This window comes from Enhydra lutris, unplaced genomic scaffold, assembly GCF_002288905.1.
Source record: "Enhydra lutris kenyoni isolate GAN:26980312 unplaced genomic scaffold, ASM228890v2 scaffoldscaffold63, whole genome shotgun sequence".
NCBI classification, from domain to species: Eukaryota; Metazoa; Chordata; class Mammalia; order Carnivora; family Mustelidae; genus Enhydra; species Enhydra lutris.
Window position 1 is genome coordinate 8,019,780 of NW_019154147.1, and position 23,367 is coordinate 8,043,146.

At 48.7% G+C, this 23,367-nt stretch overlaps 1 protein-coding gene across 2 annotated transcripts; it reads left to right on the forward strand.

The window, feature by feature from the left end:
- The first annotated feature begins 788 nt into the window (after nt 1–788).
- LOC111158819 (tripartite motif containing 16) lies at nt 789–20,578 on the forward strand. Of its 2 annotated transcripts, XM_022521089.1 has the most exons (6): nt 789–1,503; nt 7,521–7,616; nt 11,949–12,182; nt 14,209–14,374; nt 14,842–14,937; nt 18,835–20,578. In XM_022521089.1, exons 1-6 carry the CDS (start codon nt 1,003–1,005, stop codon nt 19,416–19,418), a joined length of 1,677 nt encoding a protein of 558 aa, XP_022376797.1. In that variant the 5' UTR covers nt 789–1,002; the 3' UTR covers nt 19,419–20,578. The 2 variants fall into 2 exon arrangements, with proteins under 2 accessions (XP_022376797.1, XP_022376798.1); XM_022521090.1 differs by lacking the exons at nt 789–1,503; nt 7,521–7,616; nt 14,209–14,374 and having other exon boundaries at nt 11,981–12,182; nt 18,835–19,387.
- The last annotated feature ends 2,789 nt before the right edge of the window (nt 20,579–23,367 follow it).

A 23,367-nucleotide genomic window follows, 5' to 3' on the forward strand; every position in this document is an offset into this window, starting at 1 on the left:
ACTGGTGTCTTTATAGGAGGAGAGGAGATTGATTGGGACACAGACACACAGAGGGAAAGCCAGGTGAAAACAGAAGATGGTCATCTATAAGCCAAGGAGAGAGACCTCAGAAGAGACCAGCTCCGCTGACACCTTGATCTTGGATTTTAGCCTCCAGAACCATGAGAAAATTAATTTCTGTGGTTTATATCCACCAGTCTGTGGTACTTTGTTATTTTGACAGCGTAAGAACACTCACATGCTGTGTCCAGAAACACCTTATTAAGTGGGCAAAGGGGCTGTTTCTTGGTACACACCTCTTTCTAGGAACCATGGGGTGGGACGTGTAGCCCGGGAGAGCGGATTTGAGCTTTATGTAGAAGGAGACATGTTCTTCCCTGACCCTGTCCCTGACCCTCTGATCCCCTTGAACACCCATTTGCAAGAAGGTGGCATGGACAAGGTCAGGGTCAGGGGCACGTATCCTCCTTTTGTTAGGTGCCTCATGTCCAGTTCTACGAGATGGGAAGGGATGAAGGTCTGACCTATCGTTGAAGTCCTTGCATTTTAGATCCCTTGAAAAAAGGCAAACAAAAAATGTAGCTGGTCAAGCCTCATAAAGCACCACAGCCTTTTTACAGCAGAGCTCAGGAATCTCGAATTCTTTCCAGAGCAGCCATGGACACACATGATCTTCAGCTGAGCCTATAGGGTGCGAATGATTTCATGCAAGAATAGAAGTTTCGGGGCTGGACCCAAGGAGCGGCCTGAGCCCCTGGGGAGACGTTGGGAGTGGCCGTCCTCAGCCTGAACAACCTAGCTGCCTCATCGTCACAGCCGCTGGCCGCCGTCCAAGCCGGATCGGAGTAATGACTAACTGAGCTTCCTACCGCAGGGCGGAAACAGTTAAAGTCCTGTGACAGCTGCAATCATCGAGGCGTGGCTTTCTTGTCTGACTTGGGCCGCACAAGATCCTGGGACAAGGGGCAGAGGAAGGACGGCTCCGGCGCCGGAGTCTTCCAGATGGCTGAGTTGGATCTGATGGACCCAGGGCCACTGCCTGGGATCCCGGCTCACCCTCTGGCCACTGTCAGCCCAGACTCTGGGTCAGGCAGCCTGGTGGAAGAAGAGGACATGGGATCCCTGGAGAGCCCTCAGGAGGAGACGGAGGGACAGGGCAGCGGCTCCGCAGGGCAGGGGGATCCTGACGGTGACGGGGAGGCGGAGATCCTATGTGACTTCTGCCTTGGGACTGGCAGGGTGAAGGCGGTCAAGTCCTGCCTGACCTGCATGGTGAATTATTGCGAGGAGCACCTGCGGCCTCACCAGGAGAACAGCAGACTGCACAGCCACCAGCTGACCGAGCCCGTGAAGGACCGGGACCTGCGCACCTGCCCTGCCCACCACAGCCCACTGGTCGCCTTCTGCCACCCCGACGGGCAGTGCATCTGCCAGGAGTGTGGCCAGGATGAGCACAAGGGCCATTCCTCGGTTTCCTTGGATGCTGCCCGGAGGGACAAGGAGGCAAGTGCTGGGGTCCATGCAGGAGAGGGAAGTGGGGACCACTGCCACAGCTCCCTGGGCTCCCGACTTTGCTTCTGAGTTCTGAGTCTTGCCAAGGACTTCAGACTTAGTCCCTGGCTGTTTGTCCAGGGTAGATATCTACTGCACTTGGCTTTGGAAACTGAAGTGGGTCGCTCTGCTCCCATTTCCATCTGGCTGTCCCTGTACTGTCTCTGTGTGTGTCTGTCTGACCTCATGCTTGCTAGTTTCCTCTCTGTCACTCTGCTTTTGTGGATGGATGTGTGTTTGGGTGGGGGCTACAAGAGTAGGAGTTCTGGAGCTCAGGGCAGTGACATCACCTTCTGGCTGGATCTGTGTGGCAACGAATGAAATGTAAATCTTGGCAGAAATTCAAGAGAAAAAAAACAAACCTTTCACTTAATTTCTCTTTTTCCCCTTTACCCCAAACGGGAGACCAGTAGAAAGTGCTCCTCTAGAAATACCCGCTGTGAAATCCGAGAGCTTGAAAACACGTAAAGATAGACTACAATTGGAAACTTAGGGAAAACAGAAGTTCCTCAGCAGACAGAGGTACTAGGAGGGACTAAGAAACACCATACTCTCAGCCTGTAATTTTACTCCCATCAGATAGGGAAACTGTTTCTAGAACAACCAGCTTTTCTTTGCCCTAAAGCCCAGAGCATGGGGAAGTTCTTGGGAATGGACTTAGATACTTTGTGTTCGTGGTTTCTCGAACTTTGACTTTTCAGGAGCTATTTTTCCCCCCCTGGGTAGGGCAGTGCAATTGACTTTTCTCCCACATTCCTTACGTTCATTCTGCGGGCAGCTCACTGTTTGCACTGCACAGGGTGGGAGCCCCACCGTAATTCCGTAATTCCTCGGTCCAGTGTTCCTGGGCCCCAAAGGGAAGGGCTTTCTGGGAAGGGCTTACTTGCTAGAGCCCCTCCTCCGTGTCCTTTCTTAGGCACAGATTGAATCCAGTGTTCATGGCCATTGTTCTGGAAAGCTCTGTATTCCAGATGCTAGTGAGTCACCAATCCCAGCTCAGGGAGGCCCCTGCCAGCTGCTTCCAATGTTTCCGGAATCAGGGAAATGTCCCGTCCGGAAAGCCGTTTGCTGCCACACATAACCAGGATGAGGGTCAGTATTATGCGCTTCTGTAACCATGCAGAGGCTCGCAATCAACAGAGAGACGGGGCAAAGGGAAGAGCTCGACAGAGTTGAGGGAAAATGGTCCTCACTGAGCATCGCCCTGGGCCAGGTGCTTTCTGTGCATTTTCTCATTCAGATGACTCTCTGGGGTGGCAATCCTCTTTGGCGTCACATTTTGCCAAACTCACACAGACAGCTAAGTCATGGAGCGAGGAATGGAAGCTTTTGGAACGTCACCCTACCTTGGGAACGTGAGTGAAGGACCCCGAGATGACATTATTATAACCTTACCTTTTTTTGCGGGGGAGGTACCCAAATCCTGCCACACATATAGTAGAGATACTAAGACAAGGTGTACTGCTGTTCTCTTGGGGTCTAATATCTGAATGTTACTATATTTAACTGGAAAAAGGGATGCATATACATGTTAAAAAGCAATCTCCACCAAATTTGCAATAGATCATATCAGGAAAAGCTCTTCCTCCAGCCTGGATCCCCCTCACCTCCTTCCTTAGACAAACAATACTTTCTTCTGCTTCCTTTCAGAAATAGTGTGTCTATACTGGCATGGATACAATATGGATTTTAAGCATGGTGTAGACTGTTGCATGGCAGAGAGGGTAATTGTAGTTCTGAGCGGGAAGACTTGAGGAGAGCATATACAGAGCCCTAAGTTCAGGCAGGGAGACTGTGTAGGGTGAAATAAAAACTGGGTAAGGGGCTCCAGAGCAACTTTTGGTCTTGAAAAGCAGTCATGGCTAGAGGTACAATCCAGCAGCTCCACACCCCAGGTTTTTGGTGAGGACCCCAGTTCAAAACCTTTACTCTTCTGCTCTCCCTGAGAGAGCTCTCGCCATTTCTTTCCTGTGGCCTTGTTTTCAGCTCAGAGAGCAAGTTTCTTTCGTAAGGGCAGCCACACTCCAGGTGTCTCTGCCAAATCTTAGGAGCCAAAAGATTTCTCGTAAGGAACCCAAGAGATCAGCCCAGAAGACACAGTGGGTTGATGAGACTGAAAATGCCCCCAGAATTATTTTGAAAGTTTTACCTGGCATAATGAAGGCCCCAGAAACGTCGTATCCCCTTCAGCTGGCCCCCGCCTGCTGGAGTGACTCACTGAAGGTCACTTTTGATTGTGTTAAGGGCTAATTACTCAAGCAGGCACGTCCTTGTAGGAAAGTGTAAATAGCTGGGTCAGTCACGAGGACACAAAGCAGCTGAGATCTGCATCAGATCCCCAGAGCCACTGACTTCTCAGTTAACCAAGGGAACCCCTCCTGAAGCTTCTCCCGTCTCTAGCTGTGCCAGTGGACAGAACTTCCGGATTTTGGGAAATGGCTGTTCTTTGATACATGTTCCATCCTGCTGGTCTACCAGATCCCGGCTCTTCCTGATGGGGACTTCTCTCTGCCCCCGCCAGCTTCCTGAGGCCCCTTTGCTTTTAAGGTCAGCTGGCCTGGCTGTGTACCTGCCCGCGTGCATGCAAAACCTGATAAAACTTGGACTCCACTGGCCATTACCTTGTTTGTTCTGACCCCGGAAGTGCGCATGGTTCTTTCTTGTTCTTCCTCAAGCTTATCACACATCATCGATTGCTTCCTATGGGCTCAGTGTGAGACCACATTGTGTCCTCAGGGGGCTTGGATTTGAAGGAGGAAGCCAAGGCAAGTTCCACGGCTCCCTGGAAAAACCTAAGGGCTGAGGCATGACCGTGACCTGCTACATGGTCCAGGAAGGAGTTGTCAGCAAGAGTGATGGCAGGGTTCTTGAGAGTGGGAAGATCTGTCTTAGATCATGGGCCCACATTACATTCAGCCTCAGCACCGGTTCCAGAAGGTTCGGGACTGGAAGCAGCCTGGGGACACAGTCTCCTTATAGAGCAGGAGCCAAGTTTCTGCAAGCCACAGGTATTCATGCATCGCTGGGGAGCAAGGAACCAGCATTTTCCATAGCCCCTTTGCTGGTGGCCACAACATGGATGCTTTGAGGGCACTCAGGCTAAGAATTTCTTCTAGAAGTTCTGAGGAATGCCTTGGACTCAGTATCACATAACTTGTTCTTTTTTGTTGTTGTTGTTGTTCTTACACATTCTACCAGGCTGTATGTCTTCCAAGAGCAGGGAGGGTGTCCTGTTTGATGGGACTGGCATGTGGTAGGTTCTGACCAACTGGCTGGGGAATGAAGTCAGTCCAGGCGGACTCAGAAAGGCCACCATTGTGTGGATGGAAATACAGAGGAACCTGGACCGCCTGGAATTTTCTTTCTTCTCTCTCCTTCTCCTGCTCCTATTTGCATCTCTAACCCCAAGTCTGACCCCTAAGCTCTGGGTACCACCTTCCCCTATAGATAGAAGCAAGAACAATTATGTTAATCTGTTCCTGTGCCCCATGCCCCAGGGGAGAAGCTCAGCGATTTGACAAGAGATCAGATGGCCAACAGTGGCGTGTCTTCAAGCCCCTAAAACTGTGCCTTTTGCACAACACTTACTACCTTGCTGAAGTAGGCAGGACCCTCTGTGCCTTTCAGTACAGGGCTGCCTGCTCTCATCGGCACTGCTGTCCTGCTTTTCTGACGAGTCCATCCACCCTGGCCTGAGACGAGTGAATGGCTGGCATCTTGGGAAACCCTAGAGACAGAACCCAAGGCACCCTGTCATGTTCTAGGAACAGGCGTAACTGGAGAGGCAGGTCTCCCAAAGCGGCCCTACCTTTTGTGGTAATCCGGAGTGTCTTCCCATGGGGTGACTCAGAGGTCCCCATTCAGTAGTCCTTTTCTCCTTTTATGGCAATCTGCAGGCAAGGGAGAGCATCCCCTTCCTGGCTACTTTCTAGGATTTCCCCCCATGGCTCTGGATCCTGCTGGGGCTACCCAGGCCCCTCGCCAGGATGTGTTCTGTTGTGGTCTTCACCACCTTAAAACAAGCACTTCGCCCTCCCCCCCCCCACCTTCAACCTTTACAGGACTGCCCTCATATAGGCCAGACCCTCCCCCCACCCCGAAAAAGGTTTCAGGGATGGGGGTCACAGGGCCCCCTCAGCTCCAAGTCAGCACCCCAGATCCTGAGCAAAACAAAACAAAACTAAGAAGTTCTGTGCCTTCTGCAGAGTGAGCCAGGCCTCTGGTCCCTGGGTGCCTGGAATTTTCCCCAGGCTTCCTGTAGGGGGGGGAGGGGGTAGTGGGGGGTAGAGGTTGGGGAGTGGGGTGGGGTGGAAGCAGAGACCACTGATGCCCACTGAGTTCCCTTAGGGCGCAAACGTGCAGCTTCTGATGCAGATAGAACCTATTGGAAGCATTTAAAACCAGTCTTGTCTTTTCTCTCTTGCTGACTCATGCCCTTGGAGGGCCTTTGAAGACCGCAAAGGTTTAGGCTTCATGCCTTGGCCCACTTCTTGGCAGAAAGTGTTTAGGGAGTCTCCAGACAGAAGGGTGAAGCAGGCAGTGGAGTCAGAGCTGGCAAACCTGAGCTTCTCAGGCACGCACTTGCCCAGGCTGGGAGGCCTAGCTTGGCCTGGCTCTTGGTGGTGAGTGTGTGATGGAGAGCGGCCATGGTAGTGATGTGGTTTTGAAATCTAGATCAGGTTCTAAGGGGTGAGGTCCGGAACCTGGGACCAAGAAGGAATTCTTGAGACGTCTTTGGTGCAAAATGGTAGTTTATTAAAGCATGGGATGGGCCCCGTGGGCGGAAAGACCTGCTGCTCCAGTGCTGTCCGGGGTCGGGGGAGGATGGCTGATTATATACTTGGGAGATGGGGGAAGTAAAGAAAAAAGAGGTTTCAAGAGAACTTTCATATGCTAAAGAGGACCCACAAGATACTGGAGGCCTTGCCATTGTCAAATTAAGGTTGTTTTTCTCTCTAGCAAGGCATTGACTTTAAGATAGTGGGGAGATCTTTAGGGATGCCTGGGTGGCTCAGTTGCTTAAGCCACTGCCTTTGGCTTAGGTCTTAATCCTGGAGTTCTGGGATCCAGCCCCACATCAGTCTCCCAGCTCCGTGGAGAGTACTGCTTCTCCCTCTGACCTTCTCCCCTCTCATGCTCTCTCTCTCTCTCTCAAATAAATACATAAAATCTTAAAAAAAAAAAAAAAGATAGTTGGGAGATCTTTACAAGAATGTCACACAGGTCCCACCCAGAAGTGGCAGGTGGAGGGAGGGAGGTTGCAAGGTGTCGGCTTCTGCTCTGTCATTCGCCAGGCTCTGCTCCCACATCAGTAGCAGCAATCAAGAAGAGGGGCCCCCACGATGGCTGACGTTGGTGGCACATACACATGTGCCAGCTGCTGGAGCAAGTTCGCATTAACACACGCTCTTCCACTCAGTCCTCACAAAACCCCCATGGGTTGGGTGCATTCGTTATCCCCATTTCACAGGTGAAGAAATGGAAGCCTAGAGAGGTTAAGTAGATTTTTCCAAAGGATCAGCTGCTAAGTAGAAAAGCTGGGGTTCCCATGCTTGGCTCCAGCTCCTACTCCTTGTTAACGTTATTCTGGGGGCAGATGGGCTGGGCTGGGCTGGGCTGGACTCCGGTGTTGAACTGTGTGACCTTGACCAGGTGGTTTGATGGTATCATCTGAGAAATGGGGATAATGGTACTTAGCTACCATGGGTGTGGTCATCTCAATGCTGGAAGTAATGACTAGTGTCGCATAATGTATGTGCTCGTGGTATTTTTAGCTGATCTGTGCTGAGTTCAGCACCAGGAGGCGCTGGCACACAGCTGACCCTTCGTGTCCTTTTAGGGCCCTCCACGTGGCTTCTGAGGCAGCTCCCAAGGTCAGATTCTCCTTTCCACGCAGGAGGGGTGGGTAGTGCCTTCGCTCCTGGGGACACATTCTGTGTACACTCCTTAACGCCGTTCTTCCCTCTTAGGCTGAGCTTCGGGACACCCAGTTAGAGCTGGAACAGAAGCTGAAGTTGAATGAAAACGCCATTGCCAGGCTCCAAGCCAATCACAAATCCGTTTTGGTAAGGCTGCTCTGGGTCACCTGCTGTGCCCATCTGGGGTTGTGGGACATGGGGTCGCAGGCCCAGCCTCCATGTCCATGGGATTCTTTGGGGGTTTCTTGGCAAATGAGAATTGTAGGTAGAGGTATGAGTGGTTCCATGGTGGGGGGGCCTCAGCTCGCTGTCAGCTTTTCCTATGAAATTAAGGTTCAAAACTAGCAAGTGATTTACTTTTTAATGATACAGAGTAAGAGCCAGATTGGTCCTGTGATAACAGCATTCTTGTTTTTACATTTGCGTATGCTTTTTTGACCAGAAGAAAGGCGTGCTGGGGGTGGGGGGCGGAGGGGGCATCTAGCTAGAACTCTACGAATCAGGCAGAGAATCTGGGTTTTTTTCTTAGGAAGGTGCTTAGCATGCACGTGTCACCAGTCCTGTGTCCTGGCAGCAAGAAAAAAGTGGAGAACTGCTTAATTAGTGGATGGTAACTTGATAAGGCCAGTGGTGTGCCAGGCTACTTGGTTTTATAGTCTCTCTAGTTTATGGACACTTTTCATATAAACTCTAAGTGGACCCAAAGAGTTCCACAAATACTTCTCATTAGTGGAAGGCCAAACCATCATTCAAAAAAGAATGTGAAACACCTAAGCTATGGTAGTGAGTCAGCAGCAACATCTTTGCATACCATGAATTATTCTTTCCATCCATCCACCCATCCACCCATCCACCCATCCTTCCATCCATCCTTCCATCCATTCATCCATCTTTCCATCCATCCATCCATCCACCCACATCTGATACATGTTATCCATTTCAACTTTAATTTCCTCCTTCTCGGTGTTTACAACTCACTAGCTGTGAAAGATCAACACCTCTTTCGCACCCACATCTTCTTTTCTCTTATGAAAAGAAGAAAAATAATTTTCCTTTTAAAGTCTTGTAAACCTTCGGAGATTGTTGATTTCCAGGCTCAAGATAATCTAGAAAACCACACGGAGCATCCTGCCTTTTTTCTAGCCCTTTATTTTTCAGACACTTTGATCCCCACTCAGCTTTTCTCATGACTGTGTGGTAACTTGGGGAGGTAGTTTTCACAATAGCCAGCATGTACGAGGGACATGAACACAGAGAGATGGCGAGACTTGTCTGGGGGGCCCAGATTGATGAAACAGGAACCTGGGATTGCTGCTCCCTCAACCTAAGAAACTCAAGATGTTCACAGGCGCAAGCACCATCCTCAATCTCTTCAAGCCATTAGCTTCCGTACTTTGCTACCCATGTGGCCCCTCCTCTCTTTAGTCTTTCTTTGTTATTACACATTATGTAAAAAATATCCTTTGCATAGTCCATTTCCATGCAAGGAGCAAGTATTTATTTATTTATTTGGAAAGATTTTATTTATTCATTTGACAGAGCACAAGCAGGGGGAGCACAGGCAGAGGGAGAGGGAGAAACAGGCTTCCTGCTGAGCAGGGAGCTCTATCCCAGGACCCCGGGATCATGACCTGAGCCAAAGGCAAATGCTTAACGACCGAGCCACCCAGGCGCCCTGGGGAACAAGTATTTCTCCATATAACAGTGTAGGAAAGAGAGGTCACATTTGACAGTGGAAGAGTCAGTACGCCAACATCAGTTGAAGCCTCCTTCTATCCAGCCTTCCTCAGGAAGGCCTTGGTGGAAGAGAGGGGATTTGGACCCTGAAGTCTCTCTTCAGACTCCTGCTTCTCAGCCCCGTGGTATTGTGCTTCTATGAGAAACTTGCGATTGTGGGATGCATGTCAGCTGGGAACTCTCAGGGCATTTTGAAGAACGAGATTTATTACTCAAGGGTCTTGGAGGACACAGAATGCTGCCAGAGGCCACACGCCACACTGCAAGGTTGCAGGTAGAGAGGGAAGGAGAGAGTACAGACCTGGGTCTGCCTTTATTGGGGTTCAAGGTGGGTGTCTAGGGTTTCATGGGTTCACTCTTAGTTGGCTTATTTCAAGCGTAAGAATAGGAATTCAGGGGCACCTGGGTGGCTCAGTGGGTTAAAGCCTCTGCCTTCGGCTCAGGTCGTGATCCCAGGGTCCTGGGATCTAGCCCCTCGTCAGGCTCTCTGCTCAGCAGGGAGCCTACTTCCTCCTCTCTCTCTGCCTGCCTCTCTGCCTACTTGTGATCTCTCTGTCAAATAAATAAATAAATAAAATCTTAAAAAAAAAAAAAAACAGGAATTCAATCTTGGGAAGACACAGGGTCGCTCAAGGGGTCAGATACCTAGATCCCCCAGGGAATTCTGAAAGAGGGAGCTTGGTGGTGGGGTGGCCCAATCCCTTGCCCGGTTGTGGTGCTCCCAGCCATGTCACACAGTCGGCAATCTGTTTATTTCAGATGGTATCTTTGGAAATGGATGCTTTAGGGATGACAGATTTAATGTTGGACATTTACATGACAGCTACTGTTCTCCATGGGCTCTTCTCTGTCTGGGCTTGAGGAATTTGGGGACGATCTCCCATCTGCCTTCTTACTTAGTCCCCATTACCAGCTCATTTATTTCTAGTTCTGTTCAGCTGCCCCGGCCTCGAGCAAGCCAACGGGTGGGGATGGGGCAGTTGGCAAGAAAATGACAGTGTAGAGAGAGGCTCTACCCGTCTTCCCACCCCCAGTAAAGATGCTCTTGCTTCCTTCCTCCTCCTCTCCATCTATCCTCCCTTGCCAGTAGATTGAAGATTGGGTGGCCACTAAGCATTCTTGTGGGAGTGCATTCCTGAGCCCTGACCAAGCAGGGTTCCCAACTACCTGGCCTCATCATTTCTTCCTATCTCCCTGCAAACCTTAAGGCTTTCACAAGCCCTGGGCCCAGAGTGCCATCCTTTCTGAGTCCTTACCTTTCCTGGCCCCCATTATTCTCCTCCTTCCCTCCCCATCTTTCCTTTCAGGGGATGGAGGTGCCCTAGCAGCCTCAGCCTCTGAGGTATCTGTTGTTTGGGCCCTCCTGGAGCCCAGGGCTGGCCCTTGCTCTCGAGAGGAGGAACAGAGAACAGCACCCAGGGCAGTTGCTCAGGATTGCTCTGAGACGGGATCGGTGTGGGTGGGGACAGTGGGGGACACTGAGGCAGGCAGAGAACTAACTCTGGGCTGTGGAATGAGGTGAAGGGACTGTGAGCAAAGGCAAGCATGTCCAAGACGGTTCGATGAAGCTTAAACTGGGTGTCAGACAGAGCTGTCAGCTCCGGTCCTGAAGAACTGCCAAAGGACCGAGGAAAGCATTTACACTTGGCTTGATGTTATAAACATGATATTGACTGAAGGCAGGCATAAAGGATGTTCATCCTATGAAAGGGCAGTGTACACGTGCACCTGCCTAAGTGCCATCGTGCAGACCCTTAGTGTTTATGACATGGACTTTGCTTTGTATTTCATTTGGACAGTACATTCCTTCAGCACAGGTGTGTGGGTCCTGCTATGCTCAGGGGCTGTGGCTACCTGCCCATATCCTAAGCATTTTTTTTTAAAGACTTTATTTATTTATTTGACAGAGATCACAAGTAGGCAGAGAGGCAGGCAGAGAGAGGAGGAAGGAGGCTCCCTGCTGAGCAGAGAGCTGGATGTGGGGCTCGATCCCAGGACGCTGGGATCATGACCTGAGCCAAAGGCAGAGGCTTTAACCTACGGAGCCACCCAGGTGCCCCGACCCTAAACATTTTATACCTGATGGAGACACCATACACTTAGAAGTCCTTTCAGTTCTGATGGGCTCAGTGGGCAGTTTAATCTGACGTCATGAAATGCCGGGAAAGTGAGCTCATGTTACTGATTTGGGCAAAGAAGCCAAATTACTACCGTCCTGAAAGAAAGAGAACCATCGAGTATACTGAGTGCATGCATTTCCCTGGTGGGAGAATTGAGTTCAGATATTTGAATCGTAACCCCAGACTGTCCGAGCCACCAGGAGTCTCAAAGAGCATCAGATGTGTGAGAGATGAAGTTGATGGTGGTGGATAAGTAACCCCCCCCCTTTTTTTTTTTCAGAACTCCAGGATTTATAGGAGAATAAAATCTTCCTTTTAGATTTTATTTATTTATTTGGAGGGGGCGGTGTGGGGAGGGAAGAGGGGCAGCTAGAGAAGAAGCAGACTCCCCGCTGAGCAGGGAGCCCAGCATGGGGCTCGATCCCAGGACACTGAGATCAAGACCTGACCAGAAGGCAGATGCTTAGCCAACCGAGCCACCTAGGAACCCCCAAATCTTCCTTTTATAATAGAAAATTGCTCCCTAACTTATGGGCTTTTCGGGGTTACGGTCCTGTGGGCTGAACTTCCAGAACCTTGCATGCCTCGCTAACCTTTTCTTCTCTGCCCCCTCCCTCGCCAGCTGTCGGTGTCAGAGGTGAAGGCGGTGGCTGAGGAGCAGTTTGGGGAGCTGCTTGCCGCCATGAGGAAGGCCCAGGCCGACGTGATGCTCTTCTTGGAGGAGAAGGAGCAAGCGGCTCTGAGCCAAGCCAACGGCATCAAGACGCACCTGGAGCACCGGAGTGCACAGATGGAGAAGAGCCGGCAGGAGCTGGAGAGGATTGCTGCCATCAGCAACACTGTCCTGTTCTTGGAGGTGGGTGGGGGTGGGATGGTGTGGGGTGGAAGTGGGGGGTGCGGGGACGGAGGCAGAGGCATCAGGTTCATTAGTGCCAGGGAGCACCCTCACTGGCGAGGCCTGTGGCGGAGGTGAGGAACGCAGGAGTGGAAGTGCTCCTTTATATGGGGGTGCTCAGGAAGCCGGGGACACAGAGGGAAGCGGGTATTAGCAGAATATGGGAATATGGGAGAGGAAGGCCAGACTTCCCAGTGTGGGAGGCTGGAACCGGGTCAGGGGAAGTAAGTCGTGTCCAAAGAGACCCAGGCAGAGCCTACGCACTGGTAGAGAGGTTTGAGAGACCACAACTGATTTGGGGAATAAGGTGCTTTAATGCCATCATCCCAGATCTGTCGCTGAATAGCTGTGTAGTTATTAACCAGGTCACTGAACTTTCTGGGTCTCAAATTCCTCATTTATCAGACAATCAGGTACTGAGTCAATAGCTTTCTTTCCTTTTCTTAAGGTTATTTATGTATTGGAAAGAGATATACAGAGCCCCAGTGACAGGGAGTTGCAGGCAGAGAGAGAGAGAGAAGCAGGCTCCCCGCTGAGCAGGGACCCCCCTCCCCCACCACACACACACAGGGCTCCATCCCAGGAGCCTGAGATCATGACCTAAGGGGAAGGCAGACGCTTAACTGATGGAACCATCCAGGTGCCCCTTCCCCCAACTAATTTAAAATAACACTTTTCTCATGTATGGCACTAAATCTGTATGCAGTGTTAAAATGTTTCTCTTTCTGTCAACTCTCTGGGTTGGACTTTTTTACTCTCTCGTTAATCTGCCTAACCATTCTGGTACAACTTTCCATTGCTAAGTTTTCTGCTGTATCCAGTCTGCTCTGGGATGATGTTCTGCTGCGTTTGGATGTTGATACTGTGTTGCATCTGAGAGCAACCTTTCCCCATCACTGCCTTGTTTCAAAGTGTAAACAACTTCATATGTTATCACCTGAAGGCACTTCCAAACTCTACAGCACAGTGTAAGAATGAGAGAGAGCCTGTGTATCAGACTGAACGGGCGGGACAAAGGTAGCATTCTTGTCTGAGGACCTGTTCATGGGTCTTCCTAGGGCTGTACCTCCACCTCCATTCCTCCCTTCCATACCGTGATTTCTGTTTAAATTCTAAAAAAGAGGGGCGCCTGGGTGGCTCAGTTGGTTAAGCGTCTGCCTTTGGCTCAGGCCATGATCCCAGGGTCCTGGGAATCCCTGCTCAGTGGGGAGTCTGCTTCTCCCTCTCCCTCTGCCTCTTCCAACCGCCCCCCCCACCCGCTCATGCTCCCTCTGTGTCTCAAATACATAAATAAAATCTTTAAAAAAATTTCTTAAAAAAACAAAAGTCCCAAAGGAATGGAGGTAGCGGGAATGTTTCTGTTGCTAGTTGGACTGTTGGCAAACAAGGTGTTCTTGTCCTTGGTCCCTAATCTGGGAGGTGCCTTAGAGCTGTTCCTAGGCATCTAGTGTTTCTTGGTTTTTATTTTTATTTTTAAATTTTAATTTGTGTGTGTGTATCTCTTGATTTTTATTTTTATTTTTTATTTTATTTTATTATTATTATTTTAAAACGATTTTATTTATTTATTTGACAGATAGAGATCACAAGTAGGCAGAGAGGCAGGCAGAGAGAGAGAGGGGGAAGCAGGCTCCCCGCCGAGCAGGGACCCGGATGCAGGGCCTGATCCCAGGACCCTGGGATCATGACCCGAGCTGAAGGCAGAGGCTTTAACCCACTGAGCCACCCAGGCGCCCCTAGTTTTATTTTTTTATGTTTATTTTTTGTGCGTGCCTCTTGATTTTTTAAAAGCCCACTTTCCCAATTTAAAAAAAAAATGCTTTCTACGTTACTAGGTCCTGAGCTAGACATGTTACGTATGCCTGCTTTGTGATGGCTGCATTGCCGTCAACCCATTTTACAGATGCAGGAAGTGAGGTCACCAGAGCAGTCCAGTTTCAGAACTTCAGAAACGAAGGCAAGTTCTGCCGTGTTTCCTTTCCTGCAGGAGTACTGCAAGTTTAAGAACACCGAGGACAGTGCCTTCCCTAGTGTTTACATCGGACTCAAGGACAAGCTCTCGGGCATCCGCCGGGTCATCACAGACTCCACGGTGCACTTAGTTCAGTTGCTGCAAAACTACAAGGAGAAGCTCCAGGATTTCTCCAAGGAAGGTGAGGAAAGCTGTCTGGGCCATGGGCGATGGAATGTGTGTTTCTCAGAGTGGGAGAGAGCCAGGGGACAGAGGGTGAAATCAGGGGGAATAGCTCATGTTCAAAGCTGTCCTTTGGCCAGACCAGTGGCTAACGGGCACTTACCTTGATGATTTGATTTTATGATGCAAACCCAGAGAAGTTGAGTTAGTTACATCCTGCCATTGGCTCAAATTTCCCTGACTAGTTTCCGAGGTTGCTAATGCCTGTACTTTGAAGTGAGATCCAAGTCAGCTCGGGATCATTCTCCGGTGGATTTTGTTTCACCCACAGAGAAATCATCCACTGAGCGTGATTCTCTTTGATATGACTGGAGTCCAGCCCTTTCTTCCCCAGGGAGCCCGGGGAAGAGAGGCTGGGAAGTCCTGCTTCTTAGGTTCTCCTGACCACCTGGACAGGTATGCATGCATAACTCTCTGATTTTCCAGAGGAGTATGATATCAGCACTCAAGTGTCTGCTGTTGTCAGGCGCAAGTATTGGACCTCAAAACCTGAGCCCAGCACCAGGCAGCAGTTCCTCCAATGTAAGTTGCAAACAGCTTTCCTTACCCACTTACTGATGTGAGTGTAAGGCTTGTCGGAGCAAGAACACTGTTTTTCCTGTAAGTTTCAGGCTGTTGCAAACTCAAGTCTACCCCTAAATGGAATACTTTAATTTTTTTGAATTTTTTTATTTTATTTTTTTTTACTTTTCATGTTTGAGACAATTTCAAACTCACAAAGGCAGTGGAGAAAATAGGACAGAATTCTGGTATACCTTTCATCAGACTTCTCTGAACATTAACACTTTCTATAACTACGGTAAATTGACCAAAACCAGGAAATGAACATCAGTTCACTACTGTTAACCAATCTGTAGAATTATCTGAGTGTTTCACCCAGCGTGCCAACCGGTGTCCTTTTTCTGGCTCCTAGTCTGATCCAGGATCACAGATGTTTCCCTGCCTCCTTAGTCTCCCCCAGCCTGCGTCCAATCCCTTAGTCTGTCTTTCATGAGCTTGGCGCTTTGGAAGCTCCTGGCTAGTTACCAGATGACTCCCTTTTAAGTCTGGCTTGGCCAGAACTGGGTAACCTGTTGTCCTGTCATTCTGTGGTACTGACCTGGTCTGTTAGCATGTTTTAGAACACTGTGTTTCCAAGGGCGCCTGGGTGGCTCAGAAAGTTAGGTGTCTGCCTTTGGCCAAGTCATGATCCCCAGGGTTCCTGGGATCCAGTCCCGCACCAGGCTCCCTGCTCCTTGGGGAGCCTGCTTCTCCCTCTGCCTCTGCCTCTCCCTCTGCCTCTGCCTCTCCCTCTGTCTCACATGAATAAATAAATAAAATCTTAAAAAAAAAAAAATAAAACACTGTGTTTCCGATCAGGACATAACCAGTCCATATGCTTTCATCTCCCAGGAGAGGCAGGACTGCATATTTTTATGACATTTGGCAAATTAATCTTTTTGGGACACACCGTTGAATCCTGCTACTGCTTGTTTTCTGGGGGTGAGTGCTGGTTGGCTAAGTGTGGGACCTCCTTCTCCATGGAGCCCCAGGTTCCAAGGACTGTTTCCTGTTTTTGCCACGGCTCCTACTTTTTCTCAGGACCTCTCCACTTCCACATAGTTTCCTTTATGTATTCTTTCCTGCTTCCTGAAAGAAGCACATCTGTATTGTTATACACAGATCTAATGAATACAAGAAACCAAACACACTTTATTCCTGACATTAAGATAAAGATGAAACGTATCGTATTATAACCTATGTTATTTGGCATTACGGAGGTCTTTTTCATACCCGATATTAACTTCGTCTTTTTGGGGGTTGTTACAAACTTTTATATAGAGTCCACTTGTTGGACCTGTCAAAGTCATGTGGCTCAAATTGTCAACTTGACCAGTGGGGACCACTCTTTCTCCTTTAAAGAGTTTAAAGAATTAAAAAAAAATTTTTTTTTCTTTATTTGACAGACAGAGGTCACAAATAAGCAGAGCATCTGGCCGAGACAGAGGGGGAAGCAGGCTCTCCGCTGAGCAGAGAGCCTGATGCGGGGCTTGATCCCAGGACCCTGACATCGTGACCTGAGCCAAAGGCAGAGGCTTTAACCCACTGAACCACCCAGGCGCCCAAAAATATGCCTTTTTAAAACACGTTTTTTGGGGCACCTGGGTGGCTCAGATGGTTAGGCATCAGCCTCGGTCTCAGGTCATGATCTCCAGGTTCTGGGATTGAGCCCGCATCAGGCTCCCAGCTCAGTGGGGAGTCTGCTTCTCCTCCTCCCTCTGCCTCTCCCCCTGTTTGTGCTCTCTCTTTTTCTCTCTCTCTCAAATGCATAAAAACAAAAAAACACATTTTTTGAGGTATTATTGACATATAACGTATACTAGTTGTACGTGTACAAAATAATGATTTGACATAAACCTATATTGTGAAATGAAAAGTTTGGTTAGCATCCATCACCTCACATAGTTACAAAATTCTTTTTTTTAATGATGAGAAGTTTTGAGATCTACTCTCTTAGCAACTTTCAGATCTGTAGCACCGTCTCGTTAACGATAGTCACTGTGCAGTACATGACATCCCCTGGACTTCCCTTATAGCTGGAACTTTGTACCTTTGGCTGCCTTTAAAAATATGGAATACTTCACGAATTTGCATGTGACCTGTGCCCATGGACTGTGCTCATTTCTATATCATTCCCATTTTAGTATAGATGCTGCCAAAGTGAGCACCTGTATGCCTTTTTATGGTCCTTGGTTCACATTCACATTTTTTTTTTTTAAGATTTTGTTTATTTATTTTGAGAGAGAGAGCTTGGGGAGGGGCAGATGGAGAGGGAGAGAGAGAAAATCTAAAGCAGATCTGACGTGGAGCTCTATCTCACGACCCTGAGACCGTGACCTGAGCTGAAATCAAGAGTCGGACAAGTCAACCGACTGAGCCACCCAGGAGCCCTTTCATTTTTCCTTTTAACCTCTTAGATTGTTGTGTCCTTTTTTTCCCCTTCTAAAGTGATTCATTGACTGGTAAGAATTTCCCTTACAAAAACAAAACAAAACAAAAAAACCCCACAACAACAAAAAAGAATTTCCCTTCCCTAGACACAAAGAAGTTTGGAAAACTCTGGGTTAATCTAAAATAGTTTTTTATATTAATGGATTTTAAATAGATTTGAATATGCTAATTCACTTGGGGAATATATACTGAACATCTCTGAGCTAGAAGTCCAAGATCCAGTCCCATGTGAAATGTGGAGTTTATAGATTAGAAGGAAGACGGGCATGAAACGAACCCATAAGTAAATAGATTATACCCATTGTGTGGAGTACCATGACCCTTAAGAAGTCGGAGGGCTCTGAGAGAAAGTGGTGGCGAGTCACAGAGGGCCTCCTTGAGGACATGAGCTCTCAGCTACAATTTGAAAGATCAGCAGGAATCTCCCAGGCTCAGGTTAGGGTGATGATGATGTCACGGAGAGAATGGTCTGTGCTAAAGCTCCGAAGTGGGCTCAGCGCTGCATATTTCTGAGGCGAGGATGGCTGGACCATGGCCATCAAGGGCCAGAGGGCAGGAGACAAAGCTGGAGACACGGGCAAGGGCCCGTCATTCCTGGCTGTGCAGGCCGGGGTGATGGGCCACTGTTGCATTCTGTGGGCAAGAGGCACTATCCAAGGTCTTAAAGCTGGGGTGACATGATTTACCTTAGCCTGTACCCTGAAACCTGCTCCATGGCTCTGTGGTGGACAGGGGATGGAAGGGGGTCAAGACAGAGCTTGGACAGCTAGGAGCCTGTTGTATGATTCTGGACTAGATTGGGGGTGAAGCAGTGGTTTGCACAGAAGTGGGATCTACCAGGCTTGGGGCTGTCTGTGTGTTGTGGGGGGCGGTGGGGAGGCTGGGCGCAAAGAAATTTCCAGAATAACTTCAGTGTGACTCCAGCAACTGGGTGCAAGGAGGTGCCATTAGTTTTTGATTCTCTGGGATTCGGAAATGAGTATGTTTGAGGGAATGGGTGAGAGTTTACCATGCTAAATATTGGTCAAATTAAAAAAAAAAAAAAAGAATCAGGAGTGGGTATGTGAGTGCCTATTTCCACAAACCCTTGCCAACACTGAGAAGAAGACGAGTGCCCGGCTTTCGATACGTATTTTTCGAATGAATGAATGACTAAATCAGGGGGTTTTATTTCTTGATTCAGTTCCATAAATCGCACAGTCAATGCCAAGCAATTTGAACTTCAGAAAGGAAGGAAGTGGCACGACTTGTGTTCTCTGCTCCTGGTTTTCGCCCACCGCTTTTCTGGGGGGAGCAGTGGCCTGGGGTAAACAAAGCAGAGGACAGAGATGTTTTCTCTTACTTGGGAAGGATGGGTTCAAAGTGTCCTGTCCAGAGCAGCTGTCCCTTCCTGACCTGCCTCCCCGCCCTTCTCCCATATCCCCTCAGATGCATGTGACATCTCTTTTGACCCGGACACGGCGCACAGGTATCTCCGGCTGCAGGAGGACAATCGCAAGGTCACCAACACCACGCCCTGGGAGCATCCCTACCCAGACCTCCCCAGCAGGTTTGTGCACTGGCGGCAGGTGCTGTCTACACAGAGCCTTTACCTGCACAGGTACTATTTCGAGGTAGAGATCTTGGGAGCGGGCACCTATGTTGGCCTGACTTGCAAAGGCATTGACCGGAAAGGGGAGGAGCGCAACGGTTGCATTTCTGGAAACAACTTCTCCTGGAGCCTCCACTGGAACGGGAAGGAGTTCACAGCCTGGCACAGCGACACGGAAACCCCGCTCAAAGCCAGCCCTTTCCGGAGGCTGGGGATCTATGTGGACTTTCTGGGGGGGGTCCTCTCCTTCTATGGGGTAGAGCCCGATGCCATGACTCTGATTCACAAGTTTGAGTGCAAGTTTTCAGAGCCGGTCTACCCTGCCTTCTGGCTTTCCAAGAAGGAAAACACCATCTGGATCATGGATCTGGGGGTGGAGCTTGAGAAGCCCATGCCACCATCTGCCGAGGCTGCGCCCTAGACCCCAGACCCTTGCTGTCCACAAAGACCAGCCAGCAGCCTGCATCTTAAGGGGGACTTGGGGATGGAAATGTCTGCCAGTGGCTTTAGGAATCACGTGGGTTCCTGCATGAGGGGAGAGGTCTCTGGCTTTCCCCTTTTACTTCTGCTGTGCTGGTCTCCGTGTTCTCTACTCCCTAGGCACCTACACCCCGTTTCTCTTCTTCTAGTGATGTTCTCCTCTCTGCTAAGGTGAATGTCACACTGTGCCCAGGCTCGGTGCCCAGGAATCTTCAGCGCGATCACAGAGATTGTGGAGTAATCAGAATCAATTGCAGACTCTATTTTGTGTTGCCTATGCCCCAGACACTGTTCTGGATGCCGCATGGCCATCGACTCCCAACTTCACGGTAGCTCCCTGGGGGTCCAGGCTCCCATCATCCTCAGTTTGCAGATGGGGAACCCGTGGTCCCGGGGTGGGGGGTGATGGTCAGTGAACTTGCTCAAAGTCATTGCACTCACACGGTGAGCGAGTAGCAGAGCTGGGATTGCAACTTGAGCAGACCGATGCAGAGATTTTAACCACTACATGATGCTGCCTTCCTCATCCCATCCTGGGTGTTGTGTGTAAGGGAATAAGCTACATGATGAGCTCCTCAGCATGGACATCAAGTCTCTTAAACCCTCCGTGCCTTGGCGCCCACTCCGTCTGGGTGGGCCGAGCAGCTGAGACCTCACTACCTCACCCCGCAGCTCATCGGATTTTTGGATAGTGACGATGCTAAGAAATGTCTTCCCGGAGTTGGAGTCTTAGTCCTCATGACCTCTGGGGAGGGTCTCACCTCAAGATGTGGACTTGTCTCATCTCTCATTCAGAGGACCGCCCTTCAAATACTTGGAGGCAGTTCTCACGCATACCCTCCAGGAAAGTCGTCTTGTTTTTATGCTACATTTCCCACTTTCCTTTATAACTTCTGGGTTGTTTCCTGTGAACCGTGTCAGGCAAGTCTCCTCCTCTGTCCGTAGGTGGTCCTTTCTCAAGAGCACATTGCTTTGAGTCGCTTACCTTGTTCCCAGAGACCCTGCCCTCTATTCGTGTCCAAGGATTTATACAGTGTAGGATTTGAATTGTTTTTATCGGATGTCTTGAAATTTGAATTTTACTGAGCTCATTTTTTTTTTAACTTGAATTTAAAATTTCATAGCATCATTGCTGTTCACCGAGATGCTTTTGATTCTTGATTCTGGAGCCCATAGATGAGTGCTCCTTCCTAACCTGGTGTCCCCCACAGAGCTGGTCAACTTTCCTAATTAATCTTATTGATACCTATTGATGAGGGGAGGGTCAAATAGGGAATCTGGCAGCCCCCAGTCAATGCCTTTTGAGTTTGCAGTAAGTTACACTTTGGTAAAACTGTACACTGAGGTAGCCCACTTTTAGCCCTTCATCCACCAGACACCAGGAAGGACTTTTCCAAAGGGAGAAACCAAGACACGTCTGCCTTTCCTCATTCCACCTGTCTCACAAGGCACTCAGAAGAGAAAAGGAGAACACCTTGGCCTGCTCTTGTTTTTGTGGAACCACTGTGGTGTATTGGTGCAGCTGCTTTATTTTCTGAATGCTCACCAACTGCTTGACTAAACCATTTTAAGGTTTCTCTGCTGTGAGTTAACAGCAAGTTGATGAGTCTTTTGCTTCCAGAACGTTCCTTATTTTTCTTTTTAAAAGCTGAGACAGTTTTGTGTGTCCCCATCGTCTATCACTTTTCCTTGTTTCTCGAAGATTACTGCCTGGCTTTTTGGTCACATTGGCAAACCGTGTCAGTGTCGTGAGACATAGCTTGTTGAGGTCAGAATGCCGGAGCTCTTATAAAGGGACCGTTGGGGTGTCTCCTTAACTGACTTGAACTTCATTTCCCTGCCAGCTCCTTTTTTGTTCATTCAGTTTCAGTGTCAACCTTCCCTTTTTGATATAGAAGATCAAAGCAAAACTGAGAGTTAGAAACACCTACTTTCTATCTGTCATTGCTTCCACTGACAGGCATATCTTTTTGCTTATTCTTGGTCCCCAAACAGGAATTGTTTAAAATGAACAAATTTAAAAAAATTAAAATAAATAAATAAATAAAACAAGAGAACAAAGGCCTATTTTATATTCTGTCATTTCCCCCAAGCCGTGTGTGTGTGTGTGTGTGTGTGTGTGTGTGTGTGTACGCACACACGGCCCTTCTGTATTTACCTACACTTACTTCCTCTTGCTCTGTGTTGACAAAAAAGTCTGCACTCATCAGGGGCTCCTTCTGGTGCGTGATTGTTTTGTTCCGTTACTAGACCACTTGTGATTGTGGAGTCAGAATGTAATTTCAGCGACTATGTAATTCATTCTTGGCTCAACTTGTTGAAGTTCAAGTGCTTATGACATTCTTTTCCAGGAATGTTAGAGAACCTGAGTAAATTCCCACGTCCTCCCATGCTTCATGATGGAATGAGGAGATAAGAATTTTGGCCCAATTGTGGAACCCTTATTTCTCTAACCGGGTTCAGCATGTTTTTGGAATGACTGTCCTGAAATCAAATCAAATTGGTTCAACACATGTGGCATTTATAACATGGAAGCCAACATGCTAAGATAACAGTGACCCAGAACAGAACTAGATGTATCTTTTGATCACAAGAAGTTGATATATATATATATATATATAATTTTTTTTTTTGAGAGAGAGAGAGAGAGTGGGGATTCGGAGGGGTAGACGGGGAGAGAGAGAGAGAGAGAGAGAGCATCTTAAGTAGTCTCCATGCTCAGCGTAGAGCCCATCGTGGGGCCCAATCTCATGACCCTGAGATTCCGACCTGAGCGGAAATCAAGAGTTGGATGTTCAATGACAGCCCCAAGAAACTGATTTAAATTTAAGTGAAAAATGATAGAATCTGAAGAACTAAATAAGAATCTACTATTCAAGGGGCATTTGGCTGGTAGAACGTGGGACTCTTGATCTAGGGGGTTGTGAGTTCAAGCTCCACACTGGGTGCAGAGATTACTTAAAAATAAAATCTTAAAAAAATAGAGGAATCTACTATTCACAACAGTAACAGCCAAAGCAGTATGGACTACATCCCTCAATTCCATGTCTGAGGTACTGCCTCTAATGCAATGTCTTCTCAGCCCATCTTGAATTTTCTGTTGTGTCATTGACTGACCATCTGTCTGATTGCTCCCCATCTCTACAACCAACTACCCCCATTTTGGGGCTCACCACTCCAGCCCCGATAGCCAAAGACAGATATAGAAGAAATGGTAGCGTGCACATTTCCTGCTTCTCCTAGCTCCCTGAGCTCAACACCCCTCCCTCTGCACCCACCGTGAGACATGGTGGTGGGAGGGCAGGAGGCCTTGCAGGGAGGGTGTATCATGTTCAGCTGATACATACACACAGGGCACCTACTGTGTACAGCTCAGGTAGAGTGACTGGTCGTCCAGGCTTTGCTGGGACATGCTTAGTCCCTTTCTTTCTTTCTTTCTTTTTTTAAGATTTTATTTATTTGACAGAGAGAGAGATCACAAGTAGGCAGAGAGAGAGGGGGAAGAGAGAGGGGGAAGCAGGCTCCCTGCTGAGCAGAGAGCCCGATGCGGGGCTCCATCCCAGGACCCCGAGATCATGACGTAAACTGAAGAAAGCCACTTAACCGACTGAGTAACCAGGCACCCCCAGTAATAACTTCTGAAAGAATGAAGGATTTGTGTTTATTTTTACCTTTTTAAAAAAAATTAGTTTTTTTTACAGGAGTCTCTACACCCAAGGTAGGGCTGGATGGTACAATCGTGAGATCAAGAGTCCCACGTTCCACCGGCCAAGCCAGCCAGGCACCCCTGTGTTCATTTTTTTTTTTTTTAAAGATTTTATTTATTTATTTGACAGAGATTGCAAGTAGGCAGAGAGAGAGAGGGGGAAACAGGCTCCCCGCTGAGCAGC

Coding starts and splice junctions, on each gene's coding strand:
- LOC111158819 (XM_022521089.1), top strand. CDS start 1,003: ATGGCTGAGTTGGATCTGATGGACCCAGGGCCACTGCCTGGGATCCCG. Junction 14,375..14,841: donor CCAGGATTTCTCCAAGGAAG/GTGAGGAAAGCT, acceptor CTGATTTTCCAG/AGGAGTATGATATCAGCACT. Junction 14,938..18,834: donor CAGGCAGCAGTTCCTCCAAT/GTAAGTTGCAAA, acceptor ATATCCCCTCAG/ATGCATGTGACATCTCTTTT.